The following is a 13,366-nucleotide window of genomic DNA, read 5'->3' on the forward strand; positions in this document are numbered from 1 at the left end:
GGGGAGGGCGGTTTCCACTGTTAACAATGTTCCTGCTTTTCTAGAGGGCCTGAGTTTGGTCTTCAGGACCTACAAGGCAACTCAAACTGTCTGTAAATCCAGTTTCAGGGAATCTGGCACCCTCTTCTGACCATTATGGGCACTGCATAAATGTGATCCACATATATACATATAGGCAACTCAGTCACATAAAAAAAGTTTTTATACACACTTTAAAAAAAAGGGGGGGGCTGGTGAGATGGCTCAGCAGGGAAGAGCACCGACTGCTCTTCGGAAGGTCATGAGTTCAAATCCCAGCAACCACATGGTGGCTCACAACCACCCATAATGAGATCTGATGCCCTCGTCTGGTGTGTCTGAAGACAGCTACAGTGTACGTACATATAATAAATAAATAAATCTTTAATAAAAAAAAAAAAGGAATTGCTGAGCAGTGAAGGCACACTCCTTTAATCCCAGCACTTGGGAGGCAGAGGCAGGCGGATTTCGGAGTTTGAGGCCAGCCTGGTCTACAGAGTGAGCTCCAGGATAGCCAGGGCTGTACAGAGAAACCCTGTCTTGAAAAACCAAAAAAAAAAAAGTATTAAAACGGAGTGTGGGAAGTAAAACAACACTACCTGACCAAATACAGCCTGGATTCCCAGGACAAAAGAAAACTGCATTGGGCAACGGCAGTGACGGCTGCTGTGGTCATCTCTGTAGGAAGCATGGATTACACTACTGAACAACCAGAGGTACCTGCATCATCCTGAAAGGGCTGCTTAAGTTCTTTAGAACCTACACTCCCTCCTCTGTAAAGATGGGAGAGGGATAAGGCAGTTCTAACAGTTCCCCAGGCAGATTAAAGGTGGTCATTAATTCTTTGTCTCTCTCCCTTTCTGTGAAACACAGCTGGTCATGTGACTGCTTTACCAATATAAAATGACAACCATGTATAGTGCTAATTCTGGGCAGGAGAGTCACTGTAAGTTCAAGACCAACCTGGGCTCTATAGCAATACCTTGCCTCAAAAAGAAAAGAAGAAGAAGAAGAAGAAGAAGAAGAAGAAGAAGAAGAAGAAGAAGAAGAAGAAGAAGAAGAAGAAGAAGAAGAAGAAGAAGAAGAAGAAGAAATGGAAAGAAAAGCTGCTTTGGGCAAGTTTTACCTTGGAAAATTGAGATAGACACATCAAATGAAAAAAATCTTCTGAAGGGAATGGGTTCTGCAATAGCAGAGAGAATATGGAGAAGAGAGCCAGCCGTCTCAGAGAGCAGTCAAGCCTCCAGATTATTCTAACCCCAGTCAACACTGGACCACAACTTTAGGAAAACCTTACTAAGGCCAGCTGAGCCCAAGACTGTGAGGCAATGAACTGGTTGTTCTAGGTCATAATCCCACAGGAAGTTTTTACATCGATCACTGAAACATTTCTCCAATCCCAAGACCCAAGGTCAGCTGTTTCAGAACAAGTTTTTTTTTTTTTTTTAGATTACAAGATTTAAAACAGTGTATAAGCCACATGGCATATGATACCTCTAGCAAGACCCAGAGCACACTCAAATACATTAATATTTATGTAACAAAATGTATGGTATTTACACTGTGTGTGATGAATAAGGACTCTAAACAGTCTTGTGATTGGTCTAGATGCCAAATGAACTCCAATGCCAAACTTATAAAAAACGTTTCATTTTTGAACTTGTAGATAGTGAGAACTGTGGATATGAATTTACCCCAAAGGGCTGCTGTAAGGATTAAACAAAATACTCTAGATAAATACCTTAAAGGAGTAGCATATAGTAGGTCCTATTGTTTAGAATTTTAGTAACTGGGTTGCAGTGTAGTTGGGGCATAGGGAGGAGGACAGTGTTACCTGGTCATAGTCCTCGGGGCCAAAGGGTGCATCCTGCTGCAAGATGTGGTGCAGCCGTGCCTTCACACGGTGCTGGCAGCTGCTCAGGGAGTCACTGTCACTGTCCAGCAGGCCATTCATGTTGGCACTCTTCACCATTTGTACCAAAATGGGTGTAAGCTCCCCTTCTAGAGCTAAGAGGCCCTGAAAGGGAAGCACAGGTCTATTAACTCCTTTTCTTGCTGACGTCCCAGCCTAGAGAGCCGCAGACACGGAGTGGAGAGCTGGCCCAAAGAGGCCAATCTGATGACCACCATTCTCAGTAGGACAGGCCAGGGGTGGGGGGAGTATGCAAACAAACCTCTCTGAATCAGCATAGAGAGCCACAGTGGAGAGCTGGCCTGACTAGCCTGATGCCCACCATTCTCAGTAGGACAGAGTAGGGATGGTGGGGATAGAAACAAACCTCTCTGAACTAGTGTACCAGAATTTTACATTTCCCATATAGCCTCACAACCCTTTCTCTACCTACGGACACTGGGGCCATGAAAGAACTGTAGGGTTTACCTTTGCAAATGCAGCCGCAGTCATCTGGACTCTACCCTCGTCAGAGGCGTAGATCTTGAGGTCGTGACGGAAAGTGCTATGGAGACGAAGCAGCCCACAGCCGGGGAAGCCAGCATAGTCACCTGGAGCACAGGGGGATTCCATGCATAGACTGTTACAAATATCAATTTCCCCTTTGGTATCCTCATGGCAGCTCTCCTTCAGCTGCCTCCCCCACATCTCACTCTATCTTATCTCAGCCTTGCTGGGTTTCACTCTCCAAGACTTACCCTGGCCTCCAGGATACATGCAACGGAAAGCTCGCCCCAGCTCCTCAGCCTGAACACGGCCATCAGGTGTCAGTTCTCCACCCCACTTCAGCACCAGTAAGAGAGATGGTGCCAGTGGCTCTCTCTGCAGATCTGAGGTAAGGAGACCCAGTGAGTAAGCCTTCTCTAAGGATAATGGTGGGAACACGCAAGCGTTCCAGCTTCTGACGAGAACATTGGTAAATGCATAAGGTCAAGAATAAGAAATCTGAAAACTGCCGGGCGGTGGTGGCGCACGCCTTAAATCCCAGCACTTGGGAGGCAGAGGCAGGTGGATTTCTGAGTTCGAGGCCAGCCTGGTCTACAGAGTGAGTTCCAGGACAGCCAGGGCTATACAGAGAAACCCTGTCTCGAAAAACCAAAAAAAAAAAAAAAAAAAAAAAAAAAAAAAAAAAAAAAAAAAAAAAAAAAAAAGCTAGTGAGATAGCTCAGATATAAAGGCATTTGCCACCGAGCTTAACCACCCAAGCTCCATCTCAGGACTAACAAGGTAGAAAGAAAGAACTGACCCTCATCACATCCATACTGCTCAGTGGCATCCATGTCCCATCCCACCCCGAATAAATAAATGTAATTTTAAAAATTGAAAGAGAAAAGGAGGAGGAGTGGGGAGAAAAGGGGAAGAAGAAGAAAAGGAGAAGGGGGGATGAGGAGGAAGAAAGATCAATGGTGATGCAAAAGGAAAGGAGTGATCGATCACCTTGCCCCTCGTTCGATGCTTTCACTCCGTGGGGGTAGTAGGTCAACTGCACCTTCCGATTAATACCTGAGAAGTGGCCATACCTGCAGGGAGCAGCCACAGGTTACTTTCTGCCCAGTACCACAGGTCACGTGAGTAGTTGCTGCTGCTGCTGCTGCTGCACCCCCTCTGCTATCCCCTCTCACATCTCCAGCACAGACTTCAGCTGCTCCAGCTTCCCAGTTTTCTCCTCGATTTCAGCTCCTGGCTCCTTCTCCAGCTCAGCCAACAGCAGCCTCGCTATGTCCAGCACCTCCTAGAGGAGACCGCAGGGGGTGTTGTAGGGGTCCCTCATCAATCCTACACCTTTTCTTCCTTCTTAGACTAGGGTTCCTGACCAGACCTCCACCTCACCTGGAGCTGCTCCGGCCGCTTAAGTTTTAATTTCCCCGTCTTATATCCACCATGTTTTTCAAATAGAGCAAAAAACCTAAAGAAGTAAAAAGAAAAATAAGCCCTTCTGGGAAGTATGCTCTACCTGTTCTCCCCTCATAAAGAACTCTCCATCTCAACTGGGATGACCTTCCTACCTCGGATGTGTCACCTCCATCTTCATCTTCTGCTTTGGGGTTCTATCTCCGTGACGGATGATTGCGATGACACAACGGAGTTCCATCCTAAGATTGGGAGTGTCCTCAGAGCCACTCTCCTGCCCCAAACCCCAACCTACCTCCTAGCATCACATTCTACATGAGACATCAGAGAACAGAGGAACAGGGATCTGAGGTGAAACATAGTGGTGGAGTTAAAGGACCTTAAACAAAGGTCCAGGCTCTACTGCTTAGACAGTCAAGGGCAGGAGAGAACTGGTCTGGCTTAAAGGAATTCCATATTTTATGCAGGTCACTACATATTTTAATTCTTGCTTACATAGTGCCAGATGTGGTAGGGACAATAGGAATGTCCTCCGCTTCTGTGGGGATGGACCACGGTATCTGGAACTGCGGGGCAAGCTCCCGCATAATAGTGTTCCTAGAAGGCAAAACGGACAGGGTCGGATGAACATGAGTGAACAATTGTATGGCAGAAGCGCTCTCTCTCTCTCTCTCTCTCTCTCTCTCTCTTTCTCTCTCTCTCTCTGTCTCTCTCTCTTTCTCTCTCTCACACACACACACACACACGCACACACACAAAATCGTTCCGCAAAATAAAACCAAAAAACAAGCATTAATATAAACCCTGAAACATCCAAACAAACACCCCATTTAAGGCAGAAATAAATGAATGCAATAAGCAAGTTAACCAGTACTAGACAGGGATTTCAACTTTATTGTTTTTCTTTTCTTTATTTTTGTTTTCAGACAGGATCTATATATAGCTCAGGCTGGCCTCTACCTCACTAGACTAGCCTTGAACTCTTGAGTCTCCTAATTCTACCTCCTACAACCCCAGTGTTGGGATTACAGACATGTACAACCAGGCCCAATTCTCATAATTTTTTACCTTTCTTTCTTTTTAAGTTTATCTTACTTTATGAGTGTTTAGCCTCCATTGGTGCCTAGTACCCACAGAGCTCCAAAGAGGGCATCTGATCCCCTAGAGCTGGAACTATGGATGGTTGTGAGCCACCATTTGGGTGCTGGGAACCTAAGCTTGGTCCTCTGCAGCAGCGACAGTGCTTCTGGCTGCCAAGTCTTCTCTCTAGCTCTCCTTTTGTTTTTCTTAAACATCTCACTATGTACCCATGGCTGTGTTGAAACTTACTATGTAGAACAGGGTGGCTTTGAACTACCTCCCTCTGCCTCCCTAGAGCTGGGATTATAGGTGTGTGCTACCATATCCAGCTTGAAAATTTTTGAATTAATAATTAATTAACTTTATACATGCATGCATGTGTGTGTGAGATGTGTATGTGTGGGCGTGAATATGTGTGATGTATTTGTGTGAGCATAAGTGTATGTAACATGATTGTGTGATGTATATGTGTGGATATGGGTGTGTGTGTGTGTGTGTGATATATGAGCATGTGTGTGGTGTGTATGTATGGACATGTGTGTGCATGTGGGACACGTGTGCATGGGCACAGGTGGTTAGAGGACAACTTAACAGTGTCATTTCTCTCTTTCAGCTTTTACATGGCTCCAGAGATTGTACTATCAGGCTTACGTGCCACCTGGTCCATATCTCCACCTCTCACACACTCTTTTTCAGACAGTCTCACTATGTACCCCCAGCCAGCCTGGAACTCACAGAGATCTCCTACTGCTGCCATTAAAAGCATTAAAAGCATGGGCCATCACATCCAACCTTCACATACTTTTTTTTTTTTAAGATTTACTTATTTTATGTATGTGAATACACTGTTGCTCTCTTCAGACACACCAGAAGAGGGCACTGGACCTTCATTGCAAATGGTTGTGAGCCACCATGTGGTTGCTGGGATTGAACTCAGGACCTCTAGAAGAGCAGTCAGTGCTCTTAACCTCTGAGGTATCTCTCCAGCCCCCTCATATATTCTTTTGTTTGTTTGTTTGTTTTTTGTTTTTCGAGACAGGGCTTCTCTATATAGCCCTGGCTGTCCTGGAACTCACTCTGTAGACCAGGCTGGCCTCGAACTCAGAAATCCATCTGCCTCTGCCTCCCAAGTGCTGGGATTAAAGGCATGCGCCACCACTGCCCGGCCCCTCACATATTCTTAATAGTATATTGTTTTTACATGTAACCCAGGCTAGCCTCAAACTCACTGTGGATCAGTTGACCTTAAACTTCTATTTGGCATGTGCATGTGTGTAGGTGGGTGGGTGGGGGTTATATCAATATGCACAAGTGTATACACCAGTCTATGTGTACAGGTGGAGGCCAGAGGTCAGTCAGGTGTCTTCTTTGATCACTCTCTACTGGCGCCCGGTGAGCCCCTTGGATCATCTTGTCTTTGTCTCCTTAAGCTGGAATTACAGGCTGCTCCCAACTTTTACATGAATGCTGGGGATCTAAACTTGGGTCTTCACACTCACTCAGCAAGCGCTTCACTGACTGAGCCATGTTCTCAACCTTGAACTTAAATTTCTAATTCCTCTCCTGCCCCCACACCACCTTCACCTTCCAAGCGGTGGGACTCAAGTATGTACAACCACTGCTTTTGTGCGGGGCTGGAGACTGAACCCGGGCTTCAAGCAAGTGTTCTACTGAGCTATATCTTCCGCTTTTTTTTTTTTCAGACAGGGTCTTGCTATGTAGCATAGACCTGCCTGAGACTTGGAACTCTCCTGTCTGTCTCCTGAATGCTGGACTTATATGTGTGCACCACCACAGTCTACTTTTGTTTTGTTTTAAGACAGGGTCTCACTCTGTAGCCTAAGCTAGCCTCAAACTTGTGGCAGCCATTCTACCTTACCTCGCAAGTGCTGACCACATGTGTGCACACTCATACCTAACTCTTTTTCTGTTTGTCTTGTCACAGGCTATTTGTTTGTTGTTTTGTTTTTTTGAGGCAGGGTCTCTTTATATATCCTGACTGTCCTGGAACTCACTCTGTAGACCGGGCTGGCCTGGAGCCACAGAGATCCACCTGCCTCTGCCTCCAGAATGCTGAGATTAAAGGCATGTGCCACCACACCCAGCCCAACTCTTAATAGTATGAGGTGTTTCCTTTCAATAATTATTGTGTGCATAAGTATGCATGATGAGTATGTGGGTACATCTGTCATGGCACATGTGTGGGGGTCAGAGGACACACTTGTGGAGCTGATTCGTTCCTTCCATCTTGACACAGGTTCCTGGAGTCAATTCACATAGCTAGATGTGCGTGGCACGCACTGTATCCTCTGAGCCATCTTGCTGGCCCTTAACTGTTTTTTTTTTTTCCTTCTTTTCTTCCTTTCTTTTTTGATATAGCTCTGACTGGCCCAGAATTCCTGATGTGGATCAGGCTGACATGGAATTCACAAAGATCCACTTGCCTCTGGCTCCCGAGAGCAGGGATTAAAGGTGTGTGTCACCACATCTAGCCCAACAGTCTATTTCTTCAGCTAGAGAGTGCTTGGTTAGAACTCCCACAGCTATGGATATTCACTACACTTACCATTTCTTACGTTTAGAATGGTTTAGGTATTGCAGACCATTTTAAAAGCAAGGTCACAGTATTATCATAGTCAGTAAACTAAATATAGTTACTTACACATGGGAAAGAAAGGCAATCTGTCTATCCAGCACTGTTAATGGTTGTCATTTCTGAGGAATGCAGTGTTGAGGGAGCAGGGGGCTAAGGCATCCTGTCTCCTTTTTCTTTTTTGACTTTTGAATCATTTTAAAAATATTTAAAATAAAGCAAAAGCTTTATATATTTACTTATATATATGGTCTTATATATTCCAGGATAGCTTCAAACTTGCCAGATAGCTGAGGATGACCCTCAACTTCTGAATCTCCTGCTTCCACTTCCTGTCCCATGTGCTGGGACAACAGGCACAGTTTACACAGAGCAAGTTCCTGAATCCTATACCCCATGTTCTAGACCACTGTGTCTCTTACCCCAGAATCTTGGCACAGTCATCGTAGTACTTCATCGAGTTCTTGACAAAGCTAAAGCCATTGACATCACACACAAAAGAGTGACCATTGGCACGAAGGAGGTCAAATCCACAAACTGTTTGCTGCAAAAGCAAAAAGGCAAGAAGAGTCAGAGGTAGCTCTCAGATCCTGTTGCTGTTTCTATCTTTCAACCCACAGCCCTATGAGCCCAACCTTACCTTAAAAGCTACACAGACCTTCCTGGCCACCAGCTTTTCCATAGCGGTCAACATGACTGGATATCGAACCTCTTTCCCCTCACTGTCTCGTTCAACCTTCCCATCCAAAGCTGGAGACTTTCTAGCTTCAGCATGGGCATAATCTGGCCCCACTGTGTACACCTGCAGGTACATAGCACCACTGAGTATGCCCACAGCTCACCCTGTATATGAGAAGACAGTATGAGCACTAGGTCTGTAGACTAGTCCAGAGTTAAAAACAAAACTCTGCTCTGCTAAGAGTGGTGGCATCCGCCTGTAATCCCAGCTCAGGAGGCAGAGGCAGGGAGTTCTTTGTGAGTTCAATGCCAACCTGCTCTACACAGCAAGTCCTTGGTCAGCCAGAGCTACATAGTGAGTCCCTGTCTTAAAACAAAAACAAAACAAAAACCCCTCCAAACATTAAGAATACAAAGAAGGAAGCCAGCAGTTAAAGATGTGCGCTGACAAGCCTGATGACTGGAGTTTGAATCGCCAAGGTTCAGATGGAGGAAGGAGAGAAGTGACTCCCTTGAGTTGCCCTCTGACTCCTCACACATGCTATGGTGCACGCACGCATGTGCATGTGTACACACTCACACAAATAATAAATGTAATAAGACATTTTTTAAAAAAGAATACAGAGACTGCTATTTTTGGTACTGAGTCTTATTTCCCCTTAGGACTCTGGCTGTACTGTCTAGCCCTAATTAACTAATAATTTACCAATTTTATATGATTTACCGTGGCACCTGCTCTCGCTCTGAAAGTGAAAATGAGAACTCTCTCTCACTTGTTATCTTTACTTGAGTAGGAAAGCCAACTGAAATCCTGTTTTATTCTCAAAGATCCCATTCACACATGGTTCCCATCCCCCCACTCCCACCCTGACATTCATGACATCTTAAATCTCTGCATCCACCATAACCTTAACGTCTGTGCCATCTGTTGGCATGAACTCCTCATAGATGTACGATCCTGTCTTCCGGACACTGCTCTCAGGAGAGTACACACTGCTCCGGCTGCCAATCTTTAGGAGGAAAGGAAGGGGAACAATAGTGCCTCAATCTCCAGGCTTTATCCACAAACCCCTTTCCCTTTCCCAACATCCACATTCTGTTCTTCAACTTCCCAGATTGTCAAGATCTCCCTACCTTACGGAAGAGGCGCTGGCTCCCTCCTCCAGCAGAGCTGGGGTAGTAGATGTAAACATTGTGGTCCTCTGCGCTCACTGGCTTCTCCACAAAAGGCTTGGGAAAGACAGCTCCATTAACCTCCACCTGGTCTTCACCTTCTATCAAGTTGCACTCTGAAAGATGGGCATGTGGTGGTTCTCAGGGCCTAAGGTTGCAGAGTACTTCCAACTCCTATCTCCCTGGGATTTTAATCTATATAACCTTTAAATTTTTATGACCATGTCTTATAACAGATATGCCAATGCTTATATGTGGTATTTAGATATGATAATATCTATATAACAGTTCAAAGGCTCTGTCTAAAGACCCACGACTCTACTTATAATCCAACAGTCAAAGGCCCACACAGATATGTATATAAGAGATGTTTAAAGGACAAATACTAGGATAAATCATGAATATCAAGCAGGGAACAATCAGACACAGCCAAGTACTCACCCTCAGGACAGGCGGGGTCACGGTTGAGGACAGCATATCGTGGCAGATCAATACCTTCCTCCTGTAGGATCCGGTACACCTCCCTCCTGTCATCCCCAAATAAATGAGCCAGGTAGGAAAAGTAGGGCTGACCAAGGGGAGAGGCTAGGGATCTTATTTGCACAGGGAACCAGAACTCAATAGGATATGATACAAAAAAAATGAAACATATTTGTTTGACTCTGCTCCCTAAAAAGGGCATTTCAGGGCCACCCACCCTTCTGGTCCATAGGAAGCTATACCTATCTTGGATGTAATACTGCATGGCCAGATCATTGATAAGGAAGGGGTTTCGAAGCTTGGAGTAGGCAACAGCTTTGTCGAGAGGAAAGCCTATAATGGAGGGGGGAAATGAAGACACCAAAGAAAGTGAGAGGCAGCGTGAGAAGTGGTAGGTGAGACTGACCTATTAGAGCTAGCAGCTGCCATGAGCTCCACCACACACCCTGCCCAGCGCTTATTAGCACAGCTCCTCAAGTCTAGGACATCCATCAGGAAAAATGAATACAATTACATGGAGCATCCTCCCAGAGATCCAAGTCTAACCAAGACCTAAGTGTCCTGGAGTCATCCTGTGAGGCTGGAATATGGGCCCTTAAGCCACACTTAGCAAACCCTGAAACAAGAGGCAAACTCCTCCTCAGTGCTCTCTCGTGTGGTGAAGAGGCTGAGGGACTCTTACTAATGGTATAGCAAGGTTCCATGCCCACCCCCACTCATCCTTCCCAGACCCTAACCTTTGGAGTGGAAAGAGATAAGACAGTGGCAGGACGGCCAGTTCTCCACAGGTTCATTTAGGATCACGTCTTCTCCCAGGATGACAACGGTCAGGTAGTCAAATCTGCAGAGTCGCTCTAAGATTTGGGTCATTGGCTTGGACTTGGATTTCTTGGTCATGGCACAGATGCCAACAATAATTTGAGGTTCTGGGGGCTACAGAAAAGAAGTGCTATCAAGAATTCCAGATTCCTACCTATGTCACCTTCAACACTGTCACACATCTTTCAAGGGCAGTTTCTTGTTAGGACTTTGGACCTAAGGGATAAAGGATGGCTACCACAGAAGAAACACTGTAGGAAAAAAGTACTTCTTCAAAAGAAGAAATGGTGACCATAAGACAAAAGGAGGAGGGGCATTTGAACAGGGCTTTCAGAGCGACAACCCCCCAATCTCTACTGCCCCTCCCCAAGGCAGGAGAAAGCCTGTTTACAAGGGCCCCAACACCAAGCTATGTCCCTTTGCCTAGACTTACCACCTCATCCTCCTCATCCTCAAGGAGTTCACTGTCACTCTCTTCTGTCCTCATGCCTATTCCACAGGTGCCCAACCCTTCATCTCCAGCTCCAAGGAAGAAGTGGGCTGTAGTGCTCTCGTCCTCATTGGCCGTCAAGGACCACATACCCGCCGGAACACCCACTCATCCCGCTCTGCAGAAGAGGGTCCCTTATTAGCGTAGAATCCAAGCACCCTTACAGTGGGCAGGGATAGGGTACAGGGAGCTAGACACTGAGAGGGAACTACAAGGGTACGAGAGGGAACAGAAACAAAGCCATCTAAAGGACCAACAAGAAAGGAAACTCCATGACTTGACAGGACTAAAGTGGAGTAAGAGGGAAGCAAGGACTCCTTTCCCCCCTGTTTACCCCACCCCAGCCAAGAACTGGTAAGAGGATCAGCTGCTTAAGCCTTACAGTGCTGGCATGTCACCAACTCTGCCAGCAGGAAACAATGTTGACACCAGGCAGCAAGGAGAAGAGGCAGTTCTTCCAGGGAGGCTACTGTTGGTTCCTACCAAGAGAAGGTTAGACTGACATTGACTTCAAACCCAGGATTTATCCCACAAGATTCCCAGCTCTCTCCACCCCCATAGCACCACTGGAATCAAACGTCCACTCGAGAGCAGAGGAAAGCAACAACTCGGAAGCTTTTGCCTTTAAACGCCATCTTCACTATCACATGGGATTAGTTTGACAAACATTTATTGAGGACACCCTCCACCATTGTATCAGAATGTTACTATCTGTGCATCCCTTTCTCCGTCACCCCCCAACACCTGAAAAGACAGATATCCAAATTCAGAGACTCAGTTCAGGTAAAGAAGTCTGGTGCTGGCTTGGGGGTGAGAAACCATCCACACAGCAGTTTTCAATCCATTCTCAAACTGAACTCTCAGTGGTCCATTCACTGTCTCTAGGTTGACAAAACCAATGCTGGTCTAAGACAAGGCCCTCCAGAGCAGCAGCTACATTGGAAGAAAGTCCTACTTGAGGTCATATTGGTAAGGCTGTCTTATGATTTGGGTCAGAAAAAGCAGGCAGTTTCACTTCTGTACGCATACACCTGGAGTTTTAATGGAGACTCTAGTGACTTTGCTGTACCAGAAAGACATGTGGCAGGGGACATTGCTGGTTATTAGACAGGGAAGGTGCTATACTGGCATCTCATGAGCAGACAGGAATGTCACAAGAAGTCTAAAATGTATATTCTATCTTGGGATCTATCCAATCTGAACTATTAGCATCACTAAGGTGGATAGATGGCTGTGGGAAGACTCTCTTACACAGGAGGATGCACATAAGGACATTCTTCTCTTTTCTATGTCAAATTTAAAAAAAGAAAGAAAGAAAGGAAGGAAGGAAGGAAGGAAGGAAAGAAGAAAAGAAAAGAGAAACCCACAAAAAAATCCCCAGATGCCTTAAGAAAAAGGATGGGAAAATATGATGCAGGATATAGAAAAAAACCTAATACTAAATTTTAAAAATGAAGGAGGCCCAGGATTAGTGGATGGAGGCGCTTGCTGCCAAGCCTAAGGGTCTGAGTTAGGACCTACATGGTGGAGAGAGAACTGACTCCCACAGGTTGTCCTCTGACCTCCACAGTGTGCAGTGGGTCCACACACAGTTGTAGGAAACATATAACTTAGATGCAACAGTTCCAAACTTCAAACTGCTAAGGATGTAACACAGTTTGCTTGCATAAACACCGTGTGCTATTTATGACTGCAAAGGCAATTAGTACAAGTTTGTTGGTGGTTTCTGTTGTTGTTTTTAATCATTTGTTTTACATGTACAAGTGTTCAACCTGTGGGTGTTTATGTACACATTTGTGTAGTGTCCATGTAGGCAGAAAAGAGACCATGTGCTGGGAACAGAACCCAAGTCCTTTGAAAGAACAAATAGTGCTTTTAATCACTAAGCCATTTTTCCAGCTCCCAATTAGTAGTAGTTTAAAAGTAGACTAAATTCCAGCATGGTAACATATAACTTTAGTCTCTGAACTTGGGAGCCAAAAAGCAGAGAGATCTCTAAGAGATTGTGAATTCCAGGCCAGCCAAAACTACACAGTGAGACCTGTCTGAAAAAAACAAAACAAAATAGGAATAGAGGCTGAAGCAATGGTTCAGTGGTTAAAAGCATTGACCGCTCTTCCAGAGGTCCTGAGTTCAATTCCTAGCAACTACATGGTGGCTCACAACCATATGTAATGGAATCAGATGCCCTCTTCTGGTGTCTGAAGATAGTGACAGTGTACTCATATAAATA

At 45.4% G+C, this 13,366-nt stretch overlaps 1 protein-coding gene across 16 annotated transcripts in view; it reads right to left on the minus strand.

The window, feature by feature from the left end:
* Positions 1-13,366, minus strand: part of Ppip5k1 (diphosphoinositol pentakisphosphate kinase 1) — a 41,651-nt gene that overhangs the window by 25,617 nt on the left and 2,668 nt on the right. For 15 of the 16 annotated variants that reach the window (XM_031371654.1, XM_031371650.1, XM_031371659.1 and 12 more), the window contains exons 2-18: positions 11,516-11,612; positions 11,077-11,251; positions 10,562-10,757; positions 10,067-10,157; positions 9,786-9,871; positions 9,306-9,460; positions 9,080-9,181; positions 8,134-8,295; positions 7,916-8,037; positions 4,316-4,417; positions 3,976-4,062; positions 3,800-3,875; positions 3,592-3,701; positions 3,407-3,489; positions 2,668-2,799; positions 2,399-2,520; positions 1,853-2,035 (exon numbers count right to left, since the gene is read on the minus strand). In XM_031371654.1, coding sequence (XP_031227514.1) covers positions 1,853-2,035; positions 2,399-2,520; positions 2,668-2,799; positions 3,407-3,489; positions 3,592-3,701; positions 3,800-3,875; positions 3,976-4,062; positions 4,316-4,417; positions 7,916-8,037; positions 8,134-8,295; positions 9,080-9,181; positions 9,306-9,460; positions 9,786-9,871; positions 10,067-10,157; positions 10,562-10,757; positions 11,077-11,223 — 1,956 coding nt within the window. In that variant the 5' untranslated portion in view covers positions 11,224-11,251; positions 11,516-11,612. Of the gene's footprint in view, positions 1-1,852; positions 2,036-2,398; positions 2,521-2,667; positions 2,800-3,406; positions 3,490-3,591; positions 3,702-3,799; positions 3,876-3,975; positions 4,063-4,315; positions 4,418-7,915; positions 8,038-8,133; positions 8,308-9,079; positions 9,182-9,305; positions 9,461-9,785; positions 9,872-10,066; positions 10,158-10,561; positions 10,758-11,076; positions 11,252-11,515; positions 11,613-13,366 lie in introns of those variants that run through there. The other variant, XM_031371660.1, reaches the window with a different exon arrangement.

Source organism: Mastomys coucha, unplaced genomic scaffold (assembly GCF_008632895.1).
Source record: "Mastomys coucha isolate ucsf_1 unplaced genomic scaffold, UCSF_Mcou_1 pScaffold15, whole genome shotgun sequence".
NCBI classification, from domain to species: domain Eukaryota; kingdom Metazoa; phylum Chordata; class Mammalia; order Rodentia; family Muridae; genus Mastomys; species Mastomys coucha.